Genomic DNA, 24,548 nt, shown 5'->3' on the forward strand with positions numbered 1-24,548 from the left:
CCACACTGATACTCAGAATACACATCCACACTGATACTCAGAATACACATCCACACTGATACTCAGAATACACATCCACACTGATACTCAGAATACACATCCACACTGATACTCAGAATACACATCCACACTGATACTCAGAATACACATCCACACTGATACTCAGAATACACATCCACACTGATACTCAGAATACACATCCACACTGATACTCAGAATACGCAGTCACACTGATACTCAGAATACACAGTCACACTGATACTCAGAATACACATCCACACTGATACTCAGGATACACATCCACACTGATACTCAGAATACACAATCACACTGATACTCAGAATACGCAGTCACACTGATACTCAGGTTACACAATCACACTGATACTCAGGATACACAATCACACTGATACTCAGAATACACATCCACACTGATACTCAGGATACACATCCACACTGATACTCAGAATACACAATCACACTGATACTCAGAATACACAATCACACTGATACTCAGGATACACATCCACACTGATACTCAGAATACACAATCACACTGATACTCAGAATACACAATCACACTGATACTCAGAATACACATCCACACTGATACTCAGAATACACATCCACACTGATACTTAGAATACACATCCACACTGATACTCAGAATACACAATCACACTGATACTCAGAATACACAATCACACTGATACTCAGGATACACAATCACACTGATACTCAGGATACACATCCACACTGATACTCAGAATACGCAGTCACACTGATACTCAGAATACACAATCACACTGATACTCAGAATACTCAGTCACACTGATACTTAGAATACACAATCACACTGATACTCAGAATACACAATCACACTGATACTCAGAATACGCAGTCACACTGATACTCAGAATACACATCCACACTGATACTCAGGATACACATCCACACTGATACTCAGAATACACAATCACACTGATACTCAGAATACGCAGTCACACTGATACTCAGGATACACAATCACACTGATACTCAGGATACACATCCACACTGATACTCAGAATACACAATCACACTGATACTCAGAATACACAATCACACTGATACTCGGAATACACAATCACACTGATACTCAGAATACACACTGATGATACTTAGAATACACAATCACACTGATACTCAGAATACGCAGTCACACTGATACTCGGAATACACAATCACACTGATACTCAGAATACGCAGTCACACTGATACTCAGAATACACAATCACACTGATACTCAGAATACGCAGTCACACTGATACTCAGAATACACAATCACACTGATACTTAGAATACACAATCACACTGATACTCAGAATACACAATCACACTGATACTCAGAATACGCAGTCACACTGATACTCGGAATACACAATCACACTGATACTCAGAATACGCAGTCACACTGATACTTAGAATACACAATCACACTGATACTCAGAATACACAATCACACTGATACTCAGAATACGCAGTCACACTGATACTCAGAATACACAATCACACTGATACTTAGAATACACAATCACACTGATACTCAGAATACACAATCACACTGATACTCAGAATACGCAGTCACACTGATACTCAGGATACACAATCACACTGATACTCAGAATACGCAGTCACACTGATACTCAGGTTACACAATCACACTGATGGAAAACAAATGTTATTTATCCATCCACATTAATTATCAGAATAGGCATCTTCACTCACGAAATGCTCAGCTGTGTGATTTACAAAGTACATATGCACAAAGACGGTATACAGGCAAGTTGATTGAAGGAATACACAACACGATTATCACATGTAGATCAATAAACATCATCAGTAATGCTGCATAGTGCTTGCCCCTATTGTTATCCCCCGTCCGTGCGTGCGTCATTCCGTCTGTCCGTCCGTCCGTGCACATTTGTCTTTTCCGGAACAGAACTGTAAAACAGTTCAATATTTCTTCACCAAACTTGGCACATACATAGATCTGGTGGTGTACTGGTGCCTTTTGGTAGTTTGGGAATTCTGAATAAAATATTTTTGGCATTTCCGTGGCACCATGGCAACAAATTTGACTTTTTCGAGCAGAACTCCTGAAATTGGTGGTTGTGCTCTTTTGCCTTTTGGAGGTGAAATCTAAAAAATATTTTGGCCGTGGCAACAAGTCACTATTTCTTCACTAAACTTGGCACTTTACCAAACTTGGCACATAGATAGATCTGGTGGTGTACTGGTGCCTTTTGGTAGTTTTGAAATTCTGAATAAAATATTTTTGGCTTTTCCGTGGCAACAAGTTGACTTAGCCTGAAATTGGTGGTAGTGCTCTTTTCCGGAGCTAAATTCTAAAACCGTTCACTATTTCTTCACCAAACTTGACACATAGATAAGTCTAGTGGTGTACTGGTTCCTTTTTGGTAGTTTTGGAATTGGTGATAGTGCTCCTTTCTGGAGCAGAACTTTAAAAACCTTTCAATACTCTCCTTCCACTTTTCTATAATACACACCTAAATATTTGACATAATCATACCTCGTAGACATAATCATGAAGAGTATTTTGCCATTGCGGGGGATATTGATGACTTTGTCTTCTTGTTCCCCTTGAATGATTCTTCAGTGTAAGCAATCGGTTCGTTCATTGTGATTGTCACCATCTTCATGCTAGCATTGTCAAGGTGCAGCCAGAGTAACAAATCCCTCTTTGTAAATGTTTCTGAAGGGTTAAACCAGAGACAGTATGATAATCTTATGTGGTATCTGGTTAAACGTGGTATGATGTTATCCTGATAATTATGATAAATGGTGATGGAGCATGGCCATGATAAATCTGTTTCCATGTCTTTTGGTTTCAAAACAGTTTAATCAGTGAAACTTATGTCCTGAGTTTTGTAGATAAGCACCAGGAAAGAAATGACAATTGAGCAAGCAGAGGAAATAAACACACTTGTACATGTCTCTGTAGGGATCATTTCCCTGACTGTTTCAACTCTGACCTCCTTTCCTGTGCATGGTGGTGAGCTAATCTAGAAGCCATCTAAGCAAGGTGGTGACCCTGTTACCCCTGATGGTGTGACTTTCCCCATGTATCAGTGGAGTTGATGAGGAAGTGGAGAGAACACACAGAAGGAAACCGACCAGTTACATTGGAGCGTCCCATGCTGCTTGCCCATACTTTGGATGTTTACATGATTGTATCAGCTCCATTAGTTGTTTTGTCAGTAGACCCAAGATGCCATTGGAATCACACTGTGGCTTGCAAGTAGTTGTATCTCACTGTACTTGCTTCCACTCTCATCTCTCAGTGGTTTGTGGATGGATTCGGGGAGAGAGGATCAGGTTCATCCTCTTCTTGTCATGTTGCTATGATACTCTTCATGTGGTGACAAAAAAAATATAATGTCCCTGTCATAGCAAAAGTTGGCTGCATGAGATTGAGGTAGAAAATAGTTCCTGCAGAAAAGAATTCACTTTGTTTGTGTTGCTTTGGAAACAACAATAAGTGTAATTCCATGATATAAAGTGGGTCACAATTTGTTCTGAGGAAAATTTCTATAGGGGATAGGAAGCTGATATAGCATAAGCATCTGCCCATTTGTCTGTGTGTTAAAATATCCCCCGCCGCGCGTTTAGCCCGAAACGGGGGGATAGTATTAGGCTCTGTCCGTCGTACGTACGTACGAATTGGAATATCGTAAGAACTGTTGACTAGATTCTTTTCATACTTGGTACCTAGGTTCATCACAGTATAAGAAAGGTCCCAGTCAAGTTTGGTGACCTTGACATTTATGTTAAACTACAACCTTCACTTTTATTACTTTTTAAGTTTGATTTGATAATTTGCAGCAGGGGATTATGTCACTTTGGTGACAATGCTTGTTAGTGTTAGACTGGAAACATTTCCTTCAGGTCAATACACAGTCTGTGACTCTTCCACATATATTTAAGACATGTATATATTCACAATATCATCCACATATACATATGTGAAACTGGCCCTTATTTCATTTAAAAGAAATAGTGATATTTGTTGTTGTGATAGTGGACATGTACAGTAGGTGTCAAGTTACACAGTTATAGCAGAGACCATATAATCTATTATATGGTCTCTGGTTACAGGAAGTTAGGGGTGTCAGCTTTTGTTATCCCACCGGCATATAATGCGGGATATAGTCGTCATTCGTCCGTCTGTCCGTCCGTCCGTCCCGTCCGGCACTCCCACCCAATCATTCATCCGGTCCGGGTCCGTAATCATTTTGTTTCGGATCATAACTCAAAGACCGCTCGATATTTTTTAACCAAAATTGGTAGATATGTCAAAAATAACCTAAGGTGGTGCCTTTTGCTATTTACAGATAATTGTCATTTTTATTTTTCTCGGTTTCCATGGAAACGCTTTTGGACTTAGTCTTAAAGAAGGGTGGGCTTGCTTTCCGAGCATAACTCAAGAACCGCTCAATATTTTTCAACAAAACTTGGTAGATATATCAAACAGATCCTAAAGTGGTGCCTTTTGCATTTCACAGATTTTGGCATTTTATTTTTCCCGGTTTCCATGGAAACGATTCGGACTTAATCCAAAAGTGAGGGGTGGGCTTCGCTTCCGAGCACAACTCAAAACCTCTATATCTTTCAGCAAAACTTGGCAGATATGTGAGGCAGATATTGAAGTGATGCCTTTGCTATTTGCAGATATTTGTGATTTATTATTTTCTCGGTTTCCATGGAAATGATTCAACTTAGTCTCAAAAAGGAAGGGATGGGTTTTGTTTCCGGAGCACAGCGCGAAAACTTCTTAATATCTTTCAGCAAAACTTGGCAGATATGTGAGGCAGATCCCAAAGTGGTGCCTTTTGCTATTTGCAGATTTTTGTCATTTATTTTTTTCATGATTTCCATGGAAACGATTTGCACTTAGTCTAAAATCAAGCTGGACTTTAAGTAACTGTCAGATGATTTGTTCTTTCAAAGATGTGGGGGCCGGGGGGATATGTCATCTTCTGATGACTCTTGTTAGTTTAGGAACATGAAGTTTCGGGTTATTCTTACTCTTTCACCTGTGTGATGGAGTAAAAATACACTCTTAAACGTTGTGTTCCTCAATATAATGAAGCTGACATCCTTAAATTCTAGCCTTTCCGTGTATCACTTTCAATTAAATGCTGTTCTAAGAGTTTGTATACATATTGTTTTGAACAGCTCTTTTCCTTCACTGTGCTGAAATCTGATGGTCACAGGTTCGGTTCCAATCTATATCTGAGGTCTATGTTATTTTAAACAAAAATGCCCACTGGGGAATCAAGGTCAGAATGGTCCCCAGCAACTTGTAATGGAGAACAGTATTCAGGCTAGGTGACTGGATAGCTCACCAACAGTTTGGACAGTGCAGTATTCAGGCTAGGTGACTGGGTAGCTCACCAACAGTTTGGACAGTGCAGTATTCAGGCTAGGTGACTGGGTAGCTCACCAACAGTTTGGACAGTGCAGTATTCAGGCTAGGTGACTGGGTAGCTGACCAACAGTTTGGACAGTGCAGTATTCAGGCTAGGTGACTGGGTAGCTGACCAACAGTTTGGACAGTGCAGTATTCAGGCTAGGTGACTGGACTGGGTAGCTCAGCAACAGTTTGACCAACAGTTGACTGGGTAGCTCACCAACAGTTTGGACAGTGCAGTATTCAGGCTAGGTGACTGGGTAGTAGTATTCATGACCAACAGTTTGGACAGTGCAGTATTCAGGCTAGGTGACTGGGTAGCTGACCAACAGTTTGGACAGTGCAGTATTCAGGCTAGGTGACTGGGTAGCTGACCAACAGTTTGGACAGTGCAGTATTCAGGCTAGGTGACTGGGTAGGTGACTGGGTAGCTCACCAACAGTTTGGACAGTGCAGTATTCAGGCTAGGTGACTGGGTAGCTGACCAACAGTTTGGACAGTGCAGTATTCAGGCTAGGTGACTGGGTAGCTCACCAACAGTTTGGACAGTGCAGTATTCAGGCTAGGTGACTGGGTAGCTCACCAACAGTTTGGACAGTGCTCACCGGTGTCTCTGGTCTGCACTCAATTATTTATGGCCCAATTGACTGGATTATTGAGAATAGAGTTACAAAACAAACAAACTAGTACAACTGAAACACTTTTCAATGTACTGTTAAGACGATCTCACTCACTCAAATGTGTGTTCAGCCAGATAGGAAAAAAAGTGTTGCCCTACTCTACGCCTGGGGTTACAATGGGTCATGTTGGAGTCTCCCTCCCATCCATCATGCTCCCCAGCAGGAGATGGAGCATAGTTCACAAGTCTCATATAGGTCTCTTGGGAGAACACAGGCCAGCATAAAGAACCCCTTATGAGGTTTCATCAGATCAGACATGTAAACAATAGCCACCTCCTTCACTTTAGCTGGGGAGGAAGTTATGTTATGAAAACACCAAAGGTTTGTTTAGACAGCAGGGGGAGATGTTTTACTGCCTTTTGTGTCATAGTTCCCTTGTATGCTGCTGAGATTTGAACTTGACAGAAGAATCTGTAGTTAGCATATTTTTAAAATTAATATGGTTTCAGGTTTTTTGAAATTGTAAAATAAAAAATGTGTGCCAGATTTGGGGAAGTTTATTGTTCTTTTCATCTTAGTGACCTTAACATATTAAAAAACCGGTACTAAAACTAACGACAGCTAGTCAGCTGGTCATGTTGTATTCAAATAAATATAGATATATAGAGATATTTTTCGTGTGCATACTGTCGAATATTTCTCCAAACAATTATCAGCAAACAATAGTTTATAATGCTTGTTTTAACACAAAGATAAGCTTATAGACCATAATGTCTTTCAAAATGTAATTAGGAATTCAGCTGAGAGGAGAGGGTTGTCTTTTATGAACATTTGAGGTTGTTTTGGAAATAACAGATGCATGAACATTAAGCCTGAGTTGCTCTAGGGGTTATTAACTCATTCAACACTGTAGGCCGGAAAACTGGCCAGGCAGTAGTCCCATCAACATGGTATATAATTTTAGGAGCCTAACTAACGTATGATTCATTATTAAATCTATCACTTTTCACAATGTTTGAAAACACTTATTACATTTCAAGTAATCATATATTATTGACAGAATTAGAATTATAAACTATTTTTCGCAATGTTTTTGAAAAAAAAATATTCTCGGACACATGCTTCGGCAACGGGTCCACATCAAAGTTGTCAAAGAGCAAAGTAACGATGTTTAGAGATAATAATTAAACAAATTGAATAAACTGAAGAATAAAATCGGTACACCTACAGAATACCGGATACCTACCAGCTATATTGTTTAGTGTCACGTCACTCTAACCCTAACCCTAACCCTAACCCTAATGCTAACCCTAACCCTAACCCTAAGTAAGCTCGCATGCTTTCAAAGATGGCGGAAGGTATCCGGTATTCTGTAGTCTTAACATAAAATCAATAACTTTACTCATAAAAGTTGTCAAACGTACATAACAACTTACTATTTCTATCTTTTTTGTGCGATTGTGTTATGTAATTCAAGTGACATCTCGGCTTTTGTTGCTTCGAACTTAGGGCTTGGACACGATGTTTGATGCTAAAATATATGCATTAAGCATTTTTGTCACAGGTCATAACCTAACTTCTTTGAGTGGCTTAAGCCCATTTCTGGTGTCCCCCGCCGTGATATTGCTGGAATATTGCTAAAAGTGGCATAAAACTAAACTCAGTCAGTCTTTGAGTGGCATTTTAGAAGTTGGGAAGTACAATATAGAACAAACTTTATGGATAACAACTTCTTTTATTCGTGAGTGCGACGTTTCGATACAGATTATTGTACCGTTGTCAAGCATAATGGGACATGAAGAAGGGGGAGTATATATATACCGGATGTAACAATGTAACAAAGAAAACAACATAATAATATGTTGTTTTGTTTGTTACATTGTTACATCCTTTTTGTTCCCTTCATGGTTTATGTATAGGATAAAAACACGATTCGAGGTTTTGGTGGAGATTGTAAAACCTCAGGGAAGGAAATCCAGGCGCGCTAAGCATCGAGGGATTTCCTGACACTGAGGTTTTACAATCTCCACCAAAACCGAGGAGGAGTGTTTTATCTTACTTATAAACCGCCTAAGACAACACTTATTTTCAATTTGTGCATGTACTGAGTAGAACAACATTCATGGAACAGCCCGCGAAATGATGGAACAGCCGGTCTCAACTGGGATGCGACTGGCAGCCAACACCTTGCCTCATACGCGCCTCCGTGTCCTCCTGCATCGCCAATACCCGATGTTCTGCACGCATTGCCCACAGTACCTGTCGTGGTGAGAAACACATGGTTCATACTGACAAACAATCTCATTCATCACAGCGATCCTTCAGTGGCGAGTGGATAAAACCGCCAAGCTAGAGAGCGATGGGTTGCGGATTCGAAACCAGTTATGGCCAAAGAATATTGGAAGTTTTCAATAATTCGATATTTTACGATCAGTCATCAGGGTATGAGGTTTTACAACGACCATTGTAAAACTTCGTACCTCGTATGAGGTATTACAACGGTCATTGTAAAACCTCCTGCGAGGTATTACAATGATCATTGTAAAACCTCCTGCAATCGTAAAACCTCTACCGAGGTTATTCCATAATGCGAAGCAACTGCGAGAACAATAGACAAAATTGGCCATAGGTTTATAACTGGACATTATAAATGTGTAAGCTTGCATTTTCATTAAATATTAACTTATTTATGTTGTGGTTGTATTATTTGAATAACATGATAAAATATAAATTTCATATTTATAAACAGTAGGATTGGACCTTTCAAATGATGTATGATATGTAGTAGCAATAGTGTTTTACAAGCTGATATTTTCCTTGATAAACATAGGCTTCATCTATGACCTCAGAGTCTCTGGGAACACTGTGTCATATATATCATGGCAGTAAATGCCTCTGGTTGACTGGTGTTGGAAGAGTTAATGTCTTCAGATTTTCAATATGACTATTTTTCCATTGTAATTAGAAGGCAATTATCTTTCTGTATTTTAGAAAGGGCAGATCGGCAGGTAAAGGTGTTCATCAAGTCTCAAGGTCCCTGAACCACATTATTTTCCTGCTGCATAGAGCTCTCTGCAATGCTAAAGCCCTAAATAAAGCAAGTCTAGATTTCCTCAGGTTCAGGTTCTGAATCCCTGGTCCTCCTGGGGCTCCATTTTAAATAATTTGGTTTGTTTGTTACTATCAAAATAATAATATTAAAATCATAATAATTCTCCAGAGAATAAGCATTTATCTAGTGTTCATCCTCAGGCTGACTGGAGATGCAATGTTTACAGTATATGTCTTTTAGTTTTGAGTTTTTCTCTCAATTTCTCAGCATGTGGTTGATTTGTGGCAGGCTGTTTTCAAATGTATATACAAGTTATTAGCTGGGAAATACATGAATTTTGTAAACTTATAGTCTGACAATACGCTTTTCACAGATAAGATGAGTAATGTATCTGCCCAGTACGGACTAGTTTCTGCATGGAACACTTGTACAATAAAAAAGTCATGTACCAGTATCTTGTATTTTGAACAGTGAGCACGTTTTAAGGTATATTGATACTAATTAGTTTCTAAATAAATGTTTTTGAACTTGTTTGAACATGTACACAACACTCTACAACCTTTGTATAGCTTGATAAAATAATAAATGTTAAAGGTTTCCAAGTTTACAAAGAAAAAGGAAACTCCACCCTTGGATCTCATGATGTGTACTTAGCCAGTGAACAGCTCCTCACAGGGAAGTCACAGCACAAAGTCTGTAGTCAGTGTGTACACCCTGTGAGGAGTAGCAGACCACTGACAGGAGCCCTTCAGACACAACTCCCAACACTTGCTTTTCAAACTTCATTATAGTGATGGGGAAATAGCTGCCCCTGACCAAGATAGGGTGAGATGAGAGAGTGCAGTGGGTATGTTTCTGTACTACCCAGGCTACTGTAGTTGGTGTTGGTTGAGACAGTACTCAGGTAGCTGAGTGCAGCATGTCCTCTGTTATTTACCAGCAAGCTGTTTCGGGACTGATTTTGGGATTGGGTTTGCTTGGATCAGGCTCTTACTAGTTATTGACCAGCACAATATTGGTGCTAGGTTTTCCTTTTGAATAGAGGTGTTGGGAATTTTCTCAGCGTGAAAAGAGTCAATAGAACATGGAGAATACATTCTTTGCTTTAAGTTTGAATATTGATTGTCTGTGTTGGCCAGTCATATAATATTGATTTTGACTTGCTTGAACATACTATTGAAATTGGGACAGGGAAACGATTGGAAGAGATTCAGATGAATCATGGAGAAAAAGGAATGAATGTTTTACACATGAAAACCCATATATATTGCTTGTCAGTCACTGCCCCAGTTAGGGAAGTTACTTCAGTTGTCAGTGTCTGACTGCACCACTGAGCAGGATTGTTTAGGATGGCAGTGCAGCCATAAACGAATGTCCAGGGCAGAATATCCCAGTTAGGGAAGTTACTTCAGTTGTCAGTGTCTGACTGCACCACTGAGCAGGATTGTTTAGGATGGCAGTGCAGCCATAAATGAATGTCCGGGGCAGAATATCCCAGTTAGGGAAGTTACTTCAGTTGTCAGTGTCTGACTTAGACTAACAACTAGTCTCTGAAATGAACATATTTTACTGAAAAATGTTCATAGTAAAGAAAAATATAATATAATGAAAAGGAGCCCTGAGGAAATCTAGACTTGCCACATTTTCTAGACTTACGTGGACTTTCTTGGATATATTTGCTTCAGGGTCTGTACGAGAGACTATGTCTGACTGCACCACTGAGCAGGATTGTTTAGGATGGCAGTGCAGCCATAAATGAGTGTCCAGGGCAGAATATCCCAGTTAGGGAAGTTACTTCAGTTATCAGTGTCTGTCTGCACCACTGAGCAGGATTGTTTAGGATGGCAGTGCAGCCATAAATGAATGTCCAGGGCAGAATATCCCAGTTAGGGAAGTTACTTCAGTTATCAGTGTCTGTCTGCACCACTGAGCAGGATTGTTTAGGAAGGCAGTGCAGCCATAAACGAATGTCCGGGGCAGAATATCCGTTAGGGAAGTTACTTCAGTTGTCAGTGTCTGTCTGCACCACTGAGCAGGATTGTTTAGGATGGCAGTGCAGCCATAAACGAATGTCCAGGGCAGAATATCCCAGTTAGGGAAGTTACTTCAGTTATCAGTGTCTGTCTGCACCACTGAGCAGGATTGTTTAGGATGGCAGTGCAGCCATAAATGAATGTCCAGGGCAGAATATCCCAGTTAGGGAAGTTACTTCAGTTATCAGTGTCTGTCTGCACCACTGAGCAGGATTGTTTGATTGCAGGGCAGAATATCCCAGTTACTTGGAGAGCTAAAAAATGTTCTCACTCACTCACTCACCCAAATAATAATATCACAGGCAGTTATTGAGAATAATTGTTTTGCTTTATCTTTGAGTCAGTATAAACTGCAAATATAAACTGTGGATGGAGTAAATACACAGTGCCTTTTAGAGAGTGGTGAAATGTAACAAGTGTGATGTTCGGGATTGCACTTTCGTAGTAAAAGTACATGGGTGGTGGTGGCCAAGTGGTTGAAGTTGAATGTATTGTGTATGTATTGTATTCTGTGGTGTCAGTTGGTCATGAGTTATGGGTAATGTCTAATCCATGTTGTGTTTATTACAGAAACTACCACGTGTTTTACTATTTACTTGCGGGCGCAGACAAGAATGAGAGGGACTCACTGTTCTTATCCAAACCAGAAGAGTATTACTATCTTTCTCAGGTGAGTAATGCTGTATTAGAGCCAAGCTTGCATTAGATATACATCGTATTACATGTTAAGTGTCATATGTAATAATAACACTTTTGTGGCATTGTTATTAATAATTTTTCTTTGAATAATTTCAGGTGATTTTTAAAGAATTTATGTTAGAAAGGTCCTACAATGCAAGTTGATGTCTTCATGAGGAAAGGAGCCAAACATTCTTGTATTTAAGGCTTTTGATTATGATGTGACATTTCCTTGGAGATTCTTATACCTAGTCAACTGTATACGGAATGATATGACATTTCCGTGGAGATTCGTATACCTAGTCAACTGTATACGGAATGATATGCACTGAACTGTGACTTCAAAATAGAATAGAAAAGTTGTTATCCTTGGAAATATATTACTTATACTGTTACTTATGCAGTTCTTAAATGCCAACCAAACAGATCCTTGCATTGGTTGCGGTGTTAAAGATAATGCCAACCAAACAGATCCTTGCATTGATTGCGGTGTTGAAGATAATGCCAACCAAACAGATCCTTGCATTGGTTACGGTGTTAAAGATAATACCAACCAAACAGACCCTGCATTGGTTGCGGTGTTAAAGATAATGCCAACCAAACATATCCTTGCATTGGTTACGGTGTTAAAGATAATGCCAACCAAACAGATCCTTGCATTTGTTACGGTGTTGAAGATAATGCCAACCAAACAGATCCCTGCATTGGTTGCGGTGTTAAAGATAATGCCAACCAAACATATCCTTGCATTTGTTACGGTGTTAAAGATAATGCCAACCAAACAGATCCTTGCATTTGTTACGGTGTTGAAGATAATGCCAACCAAACAGATCCTTGCATTGGTTGCGGTGTTAAAGATAATGCCAACCAAACAGATCCTTGCATTGGTTGCGGTGTTAAAGATAATGCCAACCAAACAGATCCTTGCATTTGTTACGGTGTTGAAGATAATGCCAACCAAACAGATCCTTGCATTGGTTGCGGTGTTAAAAGATAATGCCAACCAAACAGATCCTTGCATTGGTTGCGGTGTTAAAGATAATGCCAACCAAACAGATCCTTGCATTGGTTGCGGTGTTAAAGATAATGCCAACCAAACAGATCCTTGCATTGGTTACGGTGTTAAAGATAATGCCAACCAAACAGATCCTTGCATTGGTTGCGGTGTTAAAGATAATGCCAAAATAGTTCTTAATTTGGAATGTTGAGAACTGAAAGGAAAACACCAAAACATTCAACCAATCAGTTTGACCAGCCAAGAGCATTTGGTTTGGAATCCCAGGTAAATCCTTTGGTACATGCTAATGATATATTATCAATAACATTCAGATAGCAATAAAAACAAATTAGTTTATGAAGTCTTGACACTGGTCCATGGCAATCTGTGGTGTAATTGTCTGACATTTTTGTTGATTGATGACTGAGTGTTGATGTAACTCGACACTTGTTATTACATCGCTGTGATTACGTGACTGGTCAGTGTTATGTATTCTATGGCTGTAACTGACTAGACAGTGGGTGGTGAAAGTATCAATGTGTGTGTATTGAAAACATTGGGTTATGTAACTGCCTTGTAGGTGGCAGGCCTTATCATAGACTGACATCTAGTCCCAGAGTTATCATTAAAAAATATGAAAAATATATTTACTCAAAACAAATCCAAATGGAGCTCAGAACAGTCCTGAATTTCAACTGGCACTGAGGCAATCTAGAGTTGTCAAATCATTCTAGACTTGAGTGGGTCCCACTATTTAATTTATTCTGTAGGGTCTGGGAGACAGACTAGCCTAACCACACAAAGATTGCCAGAAGTTTGGTGAAAAGGCTGGCTATGATTATATTTCCTATTTTTTCGCAATTCTCTATGTAAAGTGCCACTTTTGTTATACTGAACATTTGTTATGTTGTTTTGAGTCAAATCTTAGTGCCTTGATGGAGGTGTAAGTGACAAAAGGAAAGGATTGGCTATTTTAACAAAGTAGTCAATAGACATAAATATTTATTCTCACAATAAAGGCTGAGTATCTGGTTAATCTGAGTGGTTAAATCATTGCAATAAAAATATTAAAAATATTAAACTAATAAATAAAGATGGCGTGTTCTAATTGATTTCCGATGTATTTGTAAATACAATATTTGAAATATCCCGAGAGTATTAAACACAGCTCATCCTGGTTTAATGAAATATCCACTCAAACTCCCCTTTACAACAAGGTGAACTCCTCATGGCATGAAAGGATCAAAGGCTATTAGCTATCCAAAGGGGAGATCAAGGAAGGTCTTCTAATCTTGGTTCTGTGATACTGCCTTGATCCCAGCAAGCTCACCAGCCACCTGTAGATGGGGGATTGGAGCCACTTGCTTTGGGTGAGGGGGCGTGGGGTCGTGTGTGTGTTAGATGGAGGTAGAGGGTGCCAGTAATGACTTCATCACCAGTGGTTCTGTTCAGTGTATCAGTGTTCTTACCCTACAGCCAAGAGCATGTTTCCTCCACACTGTTGTTACCTGTTCAGTGTATCAGTGTTCTTACCCTACAGCCAAGAGCATGTTTCCTCCACACTGTTGTTACCTGTTCAGTGTATCAGTGTTCTTACCCTACAGCCAAGAGCATGTTTCCTCCACACTGTTGTTACCTGTTCAGTGTATCAGTGTTCTTACCCTACAGTCAAGAGCATGTCCTCCACACTGTTGTTACCTGTTTAGTGTATCAGTGTTCTTACCCTACAGTCAAGAGCATGTTTCCTCCACACTGTTGTTAGCTGTTTAGTGTATCAGTGTTCTTACCCTACAGTCAAGAGCATGTTTCCTCCACACTGTTGTTAGCTGTTTAGTGTATCAGTGTTCTTACCCTACAGTCAAGAGCATGTTTCCTCCACACTGTTGTTAGCTGTTCAGTGTATCAGTGTTCTTACCCTACAGTCAAGAGCATGTTTCCTCCACACTGTTGTTAGCTGTTCAGTGTATCTGTATCAGTGTTCTTATCCTACAGCCAAGAGCATGTTTCTCCACACTGTTGTTACCTGTTCAGTGTATCAGTGTTCTTACCCTACAGTCAAGAGCATGTTTCCTCCACACTGTTGTTACCTGTTCAGTGTATCAGTGTTCTTACCCTACAGCCAAGAGCATGTTTCCTCCACACTGTTGTTACCTGTTCAGTGTATCAGTGTTCTTACCCTACAGTCAAGAGCATGTTTCCTCCACACTGTTGTTACCTGTTCAGTGTATCAGTGTTCTTACCCTACAGCCAAGAGCATGTTTCCTCCACACTGTTGTTACCTGTTCAGTGTATCAGTGTTCTTACCCTACAGCCAAGAGCATGTTTCCTCCACACTGTTGTTACCTGTTCAGTGTATCAGTGTTCTTACCCTACAGCCAAGAGCATGTCTCCTCCACACTGTTGTTACCTGTTCAGTGTATCAGTGTTCTTACCCTACAGCCAAGAGCATGTCTCCTCCACACTGTTGTTACCTGTTCAGTGTATCAGTGTTCTTACCCTACAGTCAAGAGCATGTTTCCTCCACACTGTTGTTACCTGTTCAGTGTATCAGTGTTCTTACCCTACAGCCAAGAGCATGTTTCCTCCATACTGTTGTTACTTTGGCTCCTGTCATCACCCACACGCCTGTACATTACTGCTTTAATTGGCTACTCTAGGTTTGGAAATGTTTCAGCTTTTTGCTGACATTATACTAATTATTAAAGAGTGGAAACAGTGTGTTTCATTTTTGTTATGAAAGTTTAACAAGGAATATTATTAAAAACAACTTGTTTGTCGTATCTGCTAGTGTTTCAGTTACATTTTTTGCCCTTCGTAGACGAGTGGACGAATAAGAAAATATTCCATGTGATATGCATGTCCAACTTCTTAATTTCTATATAGACTTGTAATGAAGGTGGACACCAGTAGGTTTACAGCTTATAGCTGTAAAAATAACTCAAAGCATCTTTCCAGATTACCATCTGAAAATTGAATTTGTGTTTCACTTGAAGATTTTACAGCATTTTAACACAAGTCCTAATTTCAGACTACATCCCAGATCCTGTGTAGTGCATGAATCATTGGAACTGAATTTTTAATTACATCCTGGAGCATGGGTGGCCCCCAATGAGCTGTGTTGAGTTCCATATTTGGGCACACGGATGGGTTTGAATCCTGGTTGGCTCTGATTACTGTTAGGTTGGTCAGAAGTTTTTCCAGTACTCCTATATTGCAAAAAATAAGGAGTACGTACTCCGGATGTTGAAAAATTATCTGGTGCCCTGCTTAATGACCTTTTTTCCACACAACTATTACTTATGCTTGTCAGAACACAGTGCTGCCTACACTACATGCTGCCTACACTACATGCTACCTACACTACATGCTGCCTACACTACATGCTACCTACACTACATGCAACCTACACTACATGCTGCCTACACTACATGCTACCTACACTACATGCTACCTACACTACATGCTGCCTACACTACATGCTGCCTACACTACATGCAACCTACACTACATGCTGCCTACACTACATGCTACCTACACTACATGCAACCTACACTACATGCTACCTACACTACATGCTACCTACACTACATGCTACCTATGCTGCCTACACTACATGCTACCTACACTACATGCTGCCTACACTACATGCCGCCTACACTACATGCTACCTGCACTACCCTACACTACATGCTGCCTTGCCTACACTACATGCTGCCTACACTACATGCTACCTACACTACATGCACTACACTATACCTACACTACATGCTGCCTACACTACATGCTACCTACACTACATGCTGCCTGCTACATGCTACCTACACTACATGCTGCCTACACTACATGCTGCCTACACTACATGCCACCTACACTACATGCTGCCTACACTACATGCTGCCTACACTACATGCATACTACCTACACTACATGCTACCTACACTACATGCTACCTACACTACATGCTACATGCTGCCTACACTACATGCTACATGCCTACACTACATGCTGCCTACACTACATGCTACCTACACTACATGCTACCTACACTACATGCTGCCTACACTACATGCTGCCTACACTACATGCTGCCTACACTACATGCTACCTACACTACATGCTGCCTACACTACATGCTACCTACACTACATGCTACCTACACTACATGCTACCTACACTACATGCTACCTACACTACATGCAACCTACACTACATGCTGCCTACACTACATGCAACCCACACTACACATGCTACACTACACACCCACATGCAACCTACACTACATGCTGCCTACACTACATGCTGCCTACACTACATGCTACACTACATGCAACCTACACTACATGCTACCTACACTACATGCTACCTACACTACATGCTGCCTACACTACATGCTACCTACACTACATGCTACCTACACTACATGCTACCTACACTACATGCTGCCTACACTACATGCTACCTACACTACATTGCTACCTACACTACATGCTACCTACACTACATGCTGCACTACATGCCGCTCCTACACTACATGCTACTACACTGCTACCTACACTACACTACACTGCTACCTACACTACATGCTACCTACACTACATGCTACCTACACTACATGCTACCTACACTACATGCTGCCTACCTACACTACATGCTACCTACACTACATGCTACCTACACTACATGCTACCTACACATGCTGCCTACACTACATGCAACCTACACTACATGCTACCTACACTACATGCTACCTACACTACATGCTGCCTACACTACATGCTGCCTACACTACATGCTACCTACACTACATGCTACCTACACTACATGCTGCCTACACTACATGCTACCTACACTACATGCTACCTACACTACATGCTACACACTATTGGATCCATTAGTGTGTATTTACATTGAATGATTGAAATATAACATAATACATGGTTAGTATTTGTGTTTATTATTGATGGGGTGTAATTATGACCCTTGTGATAGCACAGCAGGTGTTTATGTAACAGTGGACAAAGGGCTACTGAGTGGTCAGCAGTGACCAGTCTCAGTAATCAGTATTTACATATCTGAACACACTAGCACCCCAGAGGACTGATGGTATTAGGTCTCAGGTCTAACTACCCTGATGCAAACTTTGACATTTACACAGGGTCAAAGGTGGACCAACGACTGACCAATCGATAATGAATATGGCATGATTGACAGTTGATCAATATGGGCGGTATTACTGAGGCATGTGATATATATTTCCTGATGAGAAAACAGCTTTGAGTGGATGAATAATGATTCACTGGTTAAAAGGTCTCCGTGAAATTTGGAATGTTGATCACTTTTCCTGCACAGCATATGCATCAACTGTTTATTGATCTTGTGTATGTTGGTTTCAGAATGTTTATTAAAAACTCTGGGGGTTGATTTAGTAAGAAGAGCAAAAGTGTCTTTGGAAAAGATGTGAGCTTTTTTATCAAGTTACTATTGTTCTCAATATTCATAGATAACCAGGGAACAAAATTAAATTGCAGTTGATTGAATATATTTATTTAAATGTATTTCATGCATTTTATTATATGTACATTGACAGAAATGTTTCCCTGTAAACTTCTATTGTTGTAGTATGTCACACGATGTATCACAACTCCAAATCACTGAAGTATTCACCTTCAATAGGAATAGTTTCCAGTAAAAATACAGCTGAAATTAGGGGTGGTCCTTGGCACCTTTATGTTTCCTATAGTACTTGAATATTCAATATTATGGCTGACAAACACCCCAAATTGACTTTCCAATTGCATATCGAACGCTGCAATAGATACCTATAGTCCGTTTGACTTCATTTGAGACCGATGAATTGCTCACTAACGCAAAATCTAATAAATGCAACAAAATCAAACTTTGCACAGTCACATGAAATCGACAGACCAACTTTGATGATTTGTCTCATAATTTTGGACACCCGAATAAAAAAGTTGTTAAACAAACGATCATTATTTGCTTTTTCTTACGAGGGGGGAACACTTGCTGGTAGAACAGCCAGGTAATCAACAAGCGTGTGCATGGAAATTTCAATTTCACACGTACAACTCGCACACCTGGCTGTTCTACCAGCAAGTGATCCTCCCTCGTAAGAAACAGCGAAAAGTGACAACAAAATAATGATTCGTTTGTTAAACAACTTTTTTATTCGGGTGTCCAAAATTATGAGACAAATCATCAGAGTTGGTCTGTCGATTTCACGTGACTGTGCAAAGTTTGATTTTGTTGCATGTATTAGATTTTGTGTTAGTGAGCAATTCATCGGTCTCAAATGAAATCAAACGGACTATAGGTATTTGTGTGAGGAACTTTGGTACTTTCATTAATGAGAGCTGTGGTGTGTTGTATGGTCACAGGACAAGTTAAAGCAGCTTATCAAGAGATTCCTTTGTTTTGTGTGAGTCTGCTTGCATAGGTGTGCCAGGATGGTGGAGAGAGGACATGGAGGATGGTTAGCATTGCCAGTGTGGCATCAGATCTCATCCCAACCTCTCGTCACGGATCGCCACCAGGGATGTATTGTAGTGAGAGGCTGCACAAATACAGAATAAACTTACAAGAACCCTGAAGCAGAAACCATGACTGTTGTGCACTTGAGAATGTAGTCTGTCTCACAGTCACTGAACTGCAATATTTTCCTTTCTGCCTAGCTCCTTCTGCCATGTTAAAACCCTAAATGAAGCAAGGTTCATCAACGACATGCAGTGTATCAACCTTGAAGATTCCATAACTGCATGCCACTTCTCTCTTGAATGACAGAACACATGCTTGTGGGTAAACAAGTAGGAGTAGGAATGCATGTTGGTGGATAGGCTTGCAAAATTCTCCATCGTATATCGCATAAAATGTGTTGTCGCAGTATAACAGCATTACCCAAGCAAGTTACTTGTAGTAAGCTTAGTTACATTGGAATTTAGATTCATATGGTGGTGCATTAATGAATTGTTGTAGCCATGTTTTGGTATCCAATAATTTGCAGTATGTTAATGATCATTCTCCACATTCTTTAGGAAAATGTAGTCTGGTTGTGCTACTATAGCAGGTATTATCGAACAGATGTATATCAGCTAGCACTGACTTAAGTAGCACATATACCAAGGATACCTGTCATGTGTCATTAGTCACTAGTCACCTGGCCTTATGCTGGGACCTCAACTGATGGAGAGATTAATTAGTTGCTAGGCAACAGAATCGCAAGGTCATTTCTATTTCATATACATTTGTCAAAAAGTGTTGCTGTCCTTATTTGTAGGAAAATTATATCAGCAGTAGATCATTTGACTACCCCAGTAAGTTGGATATCCCCAAAATTGAATTTGACTGAAAGTTAGGAACATTTATTTGAAGTCTAAGAGTAAGATGTAGCATCTTAAATGAATCTAATAAGACCCAGTCTCCCCAGTTATGGGAGCTGCTTAAGGATTGTCAACATTTTAGGTGCAAAGGTAATTCATTGTCAGTAATGCATCTTCGTAATAAGGCCTTATTTTTCATTGAATGTTAAAGTGAAATTTAAGATAAATTTGCAGAAATACAACAGATTTTGTAATGATCTGAAATTTGCTTCTAACTTTGGGAAAATAGCTGTCTTCACTTCAGAAGGTTAAGTTGATTTGGTCAATCACAATCATAAAAATATACCTCAAGTTAATATTCATGACAAATCTGCTGAATGTTGCAAGGTCAGACCTAGTCTGTCTCACAGTCCCTGAACCACATTATTTTCCCTTATGCCCAGCCCTTTCTGCAATGCTACTGCCCTAAATGAAGCAAGTCTAGATTTCCTCGGGTTCAGGCTGAATCTGACAACTCACTGGGGCTCCTTTTCAGTTTAATTAGAATGATTTGTTTCAATCAAAATTATCTCTATTGAGAGACTATGCATTAGTCTAGGTTTGATCAGTAGTGTGTATTTATCCACACAGTGTTTTGTTGAAGGTAGGAGTAATGAACTATACAAGTTATGCAATAATGAGCAACAATGCTGTAACCCTTGACACACTGTAGCAGCCACACCCTAGTATAATTAGGCAGTACATATAGCATGTGTGTCCTTGCCAACACTGAAGTCTCAGTTTGTGTGCACAGACCTGGTTAAAACAATTCTAATGATCCTATAGTAACAGATTAGTTTCTTGAAGGTGGGTTTGGGTGATAAAGGTGGTGACACAAAAGACTATTTTGTGTGCAGGAGTTCCAACCGACTAATGCTTTGTCTCTAAATTATATAATTTCAATGGAAACAAACAACTCCATTTTAATGAAACAGTAGATTGACATTTAGTCCGAGAAGTAAGTTGTCTTCTTAAAGTATATAATCAAATGTATTTGTCTTCAAAACAAATCCAGATGGAGCCCAGAATTTCTGAAGCTGAGTAAATCTTAGACTTGCCAAATCATTCTAGGTGTAAGCAGAAACTATTGAATATATTCTCTATGGTCTGGGAGACAGACGACTGAACAGTGAGATTCAGAATCTGAATCTGTCAAAAATCTAAACTTGCTTTGATTAGGGCTATGGCTTTACGGCATGCAGACAGGTATTGGCTGGGTGGGCTATGGCTCAAACCATCAGTTTCACAAGTATTTTAAGTGGCTTTGGCTGGGTGGACTATGAATCAGAAATCTGGGAATCATCTTCCAACAAACATGTCCCTAGGGAATATGTCAAGGTCATGCTCTTTCACATCTACACTGCAATATCTGGTACAGTACTATGGCTGTAAATTGCGGAAAACGTCTATGGCTCAGGTGTCTTCTAACCCATCGCCATTATTCATATATCGCCAGTTCTGAAATCCCTTCAATGGCTGGCTTCAAAGCATTGTCTGGGTGGGCTATGGCTGTACATTTGGCTGGGTGGGCTATTTCAAACCTAGCATTGGCTGTAAACTTTTACAGCATTGGCTGGGTGGGCTATGGCTTTACAGTATTGGCGGGCTATGGCTTTCACAGTATTGGCTGGCTGGCTTTACAGTGGCTGCTATGGCAGTATTGGCTGGGTGGGCTATGGCTTTACAGTATTGGCTGGGTGGGCTGGTGGGCTATGGCTGGGTGGGCTACAGTTGGCTGGGTGGGCTATGGCTTTACAGCATTGGCTGGGTGGGCTATGGCTTTACAGTATTGGCTGGCTGTACAGTATTGGCTGGGTGGGCTATGGCTTTACAGTATTACTGTACAGTATTGGCTATGGCTACAGTATTGGCTGGGTGGGCTATGGCTTTACAGTATTGGCTGGGTGGGCTATGGCTTTACAGTATTGGCTGGGTGGGCTATGGCTTTACAGTATTGGCTGGGTGGGCTATGGCTGTACAGTATTGGCTGGGTGGGCTATGGCTGTACAGTATTGGCTGGGTGGGCTATGGCTTTACAGTATTGGCTGGGTGGGCTATGGCTTTACAGTATTGGCTGGGTGGGCTATGGCTTTACAGTATTGGCTGGGTGGGCTATGGCTGTACAAGTATTGGCTGGGTGGGCTATGGCTTTACAGCATTGGCTGGTCGGGCTATGGCTTTACAGTACAGTGCATTGGCTGGGTGGGCATGGCTTTACAGTATTGGCTGGGTGGGCTATGGCTTTACAGGCTATTGGCTGGGTGGGCTATGGCTTTACAGTATTGGCTGGGTGGGCTATGGCTTTACAGTATTGGCTGGGTGGGCTGTGGCTTTACAGTATTGGCTGGGTGGGCTATGGCTTTACAGTATTGGCTGGGTGGGCTATGGCTTTACAGTATTGGCTGGGTGGGCTATGGCTTTACAGTATTGGCTGGGTGGGCTGGGTGGGCTGCTTTACAGTATTGGCTGGGTGGGCTATGGCTTTACAGTATTGGCTGGGTGGGCTATGGCTTTACAGTATTGGCTGGGTGGGCTATGGCTTTACAGTATTGGCTATTGTGGCTTCTACAGTATTGGCTGTGGGCTATGGCTTTACAGTATTGGCTGGGTGGGCTATGGCTTTTCAGTATTGGCTGGGTGGGCTATGGCTTTACAGTATTGGCTGGGTGGGCTATGGCTTTTCAGTATTGGCTGGGTGGGCTATGGCTGTACAGTATTGGCTGGGTTGAAGGGAAAATAATAAGGGACTGTGAGACTGTTTCAGTAGCTGCTTGAAGCTGGTACAACTGAGAGATCTTGGAGACACATGCTCTTATTAACAAGGGAAAATAATAAGGGACTGTGAGACTGTTTCAATAGCTGCTTGAAGCTGGTACAACTGTCAGATCTTGGAGACACATGCTCTTACCAACAAGTGTAAATGTATTAGAATACACTGCGAGATAGTTATATATTTATGCTGTTGTGTCCTCCATTTTCCATCTGCTCAGTACTTGTGAGAATCACTGACCTGTGTCAAAGCCATGACATTTTCAGCATATCATCATCTTTAATCAAGGTCCAGAATCTTTACTTTAACACTGGGTTTATGACTGGGTACTCTTGACTTTTCTGCAGCATTTCAAACACAGGTGTGGTGAGGCAATAATTCACAGTTCGTTCTGTCAATGTTAAAGTAAGATTATGTAATTTTACAGTCCAAGCATACACCTTATGAGCACTGTGATCTTATATGGGCACTTCGATTGTTTGAATTGAAAGTAACGACATATTCAGTGCATCCTTGAACTAACAAATATTTATTACATGTAGTGGTTGTATACCCTATGGGAAATATCCACCTTGTCCATAGCTCATTTCATCCTGGTTTGTGTAAATTCATGAGAATGTGAGAGAAAACCCATCAGCAATAATTTTACTAGTTGCAGTCAAACGAACCACTATAAGTAGAACCCAGTAAAACAGTCTACAAAATTGACACTGATCTGTAATGGAATATTTTTTTGCAATAAATATATCTTATCTCATAAAAATGTTTAATATGGATAATCATGTAAAACATAGAGGATACTATGTGATGAGGATGGATGTCTGCTGTTTTTCATCTTTTCCCCTGTGCCAGGTCCCAGATACTGGCAGTTGTGATTTATGTCCAGTCACTTATGTCTAATCTGGCAACTGCTTGTGTTATCAAGCAGGTCCTCCTCATCTCAACTGATGTGGGAGGGGACTGTTGTAGGGCAGTGCTGGCTGGGCAAGTGGGTCACACCAGGCTACTCAGGATCCAAGCAAGATTATTGCAGGGGTGCTGTTATGGCCTCTAATGGAGGCTGGCAGTAGGCTCATCGATGATGGAGGCAGTTCCATGGCTGCTGATGTTAACTAATGGTACCTGGCAACACTGGGCATCGTTTTGATGTGATCCTTATAATATGACTTTGAATTTTGTACGTTACTGTGATGAAGACAAATAGGGAACTTTGTTTTTAGATAATACAGAATAAGATCGCTAGTGGTTTGTTGAAAATATTTGGCATTATTTTATGATGACCTGCCATTATAGATGTAGGCTGGTAGTTGTCATTGATAATTGATTATCAAGGTATCCCATGCCTGGAATACAGGCATCAGTTAATAATAGTATGCTTTTACACATAGAAGATGGCCTTTGATGAAAGGAGTACCCCGTGCCTGGAATACAGGCATCAGTTAATAATAGTATGCTTTTACACATAGAAGATGGCCTTTGATGAAAGGAGTACCCCGTGCCTGGAATACAGGCATCAGTTAATAATAGTATGCTTTTACACATAGAAGATGGCC

At 40.5% G+C, this 24,548-nt stretch overlaps 1 protein-coding gene across 1 annotated transcript in view; it reads left to right on the forward strand.

The window, feature by feature from the left end:
* The window catches only part of LOC124279769 (unconventional myosin-IXAa-like), a 160,836-nt gene that overhangs the window by 48,597 nt on the left and 87,691 nt on the right, over positions 1 to 24,548 (forward strand). Inside the window, 1 exon segment of the mRNA XM_046715653.1 lies at positions 11,748 to 11,847. Within this exon segment, the coding sequence (XP_046571609.1) occupies positions 11,748 to 11,847 (100 nt within the window).

This window comes from Haliotis rubra, unplaced genomic scaffold (genome assembly GCF_003918875.1).
Source record: "Haliotis rubra isolate DU_JTF1 unplaced genomic scaffold, ASM391887v1 Scf107, whole genome shotgun sequence".
Taxonomy (NCBI): Eukaryota; Metazoa; Mollusca; class Gastropoda; order Lepetellida; family Haliotidae; genus Haliotis; species Haliotis rubra.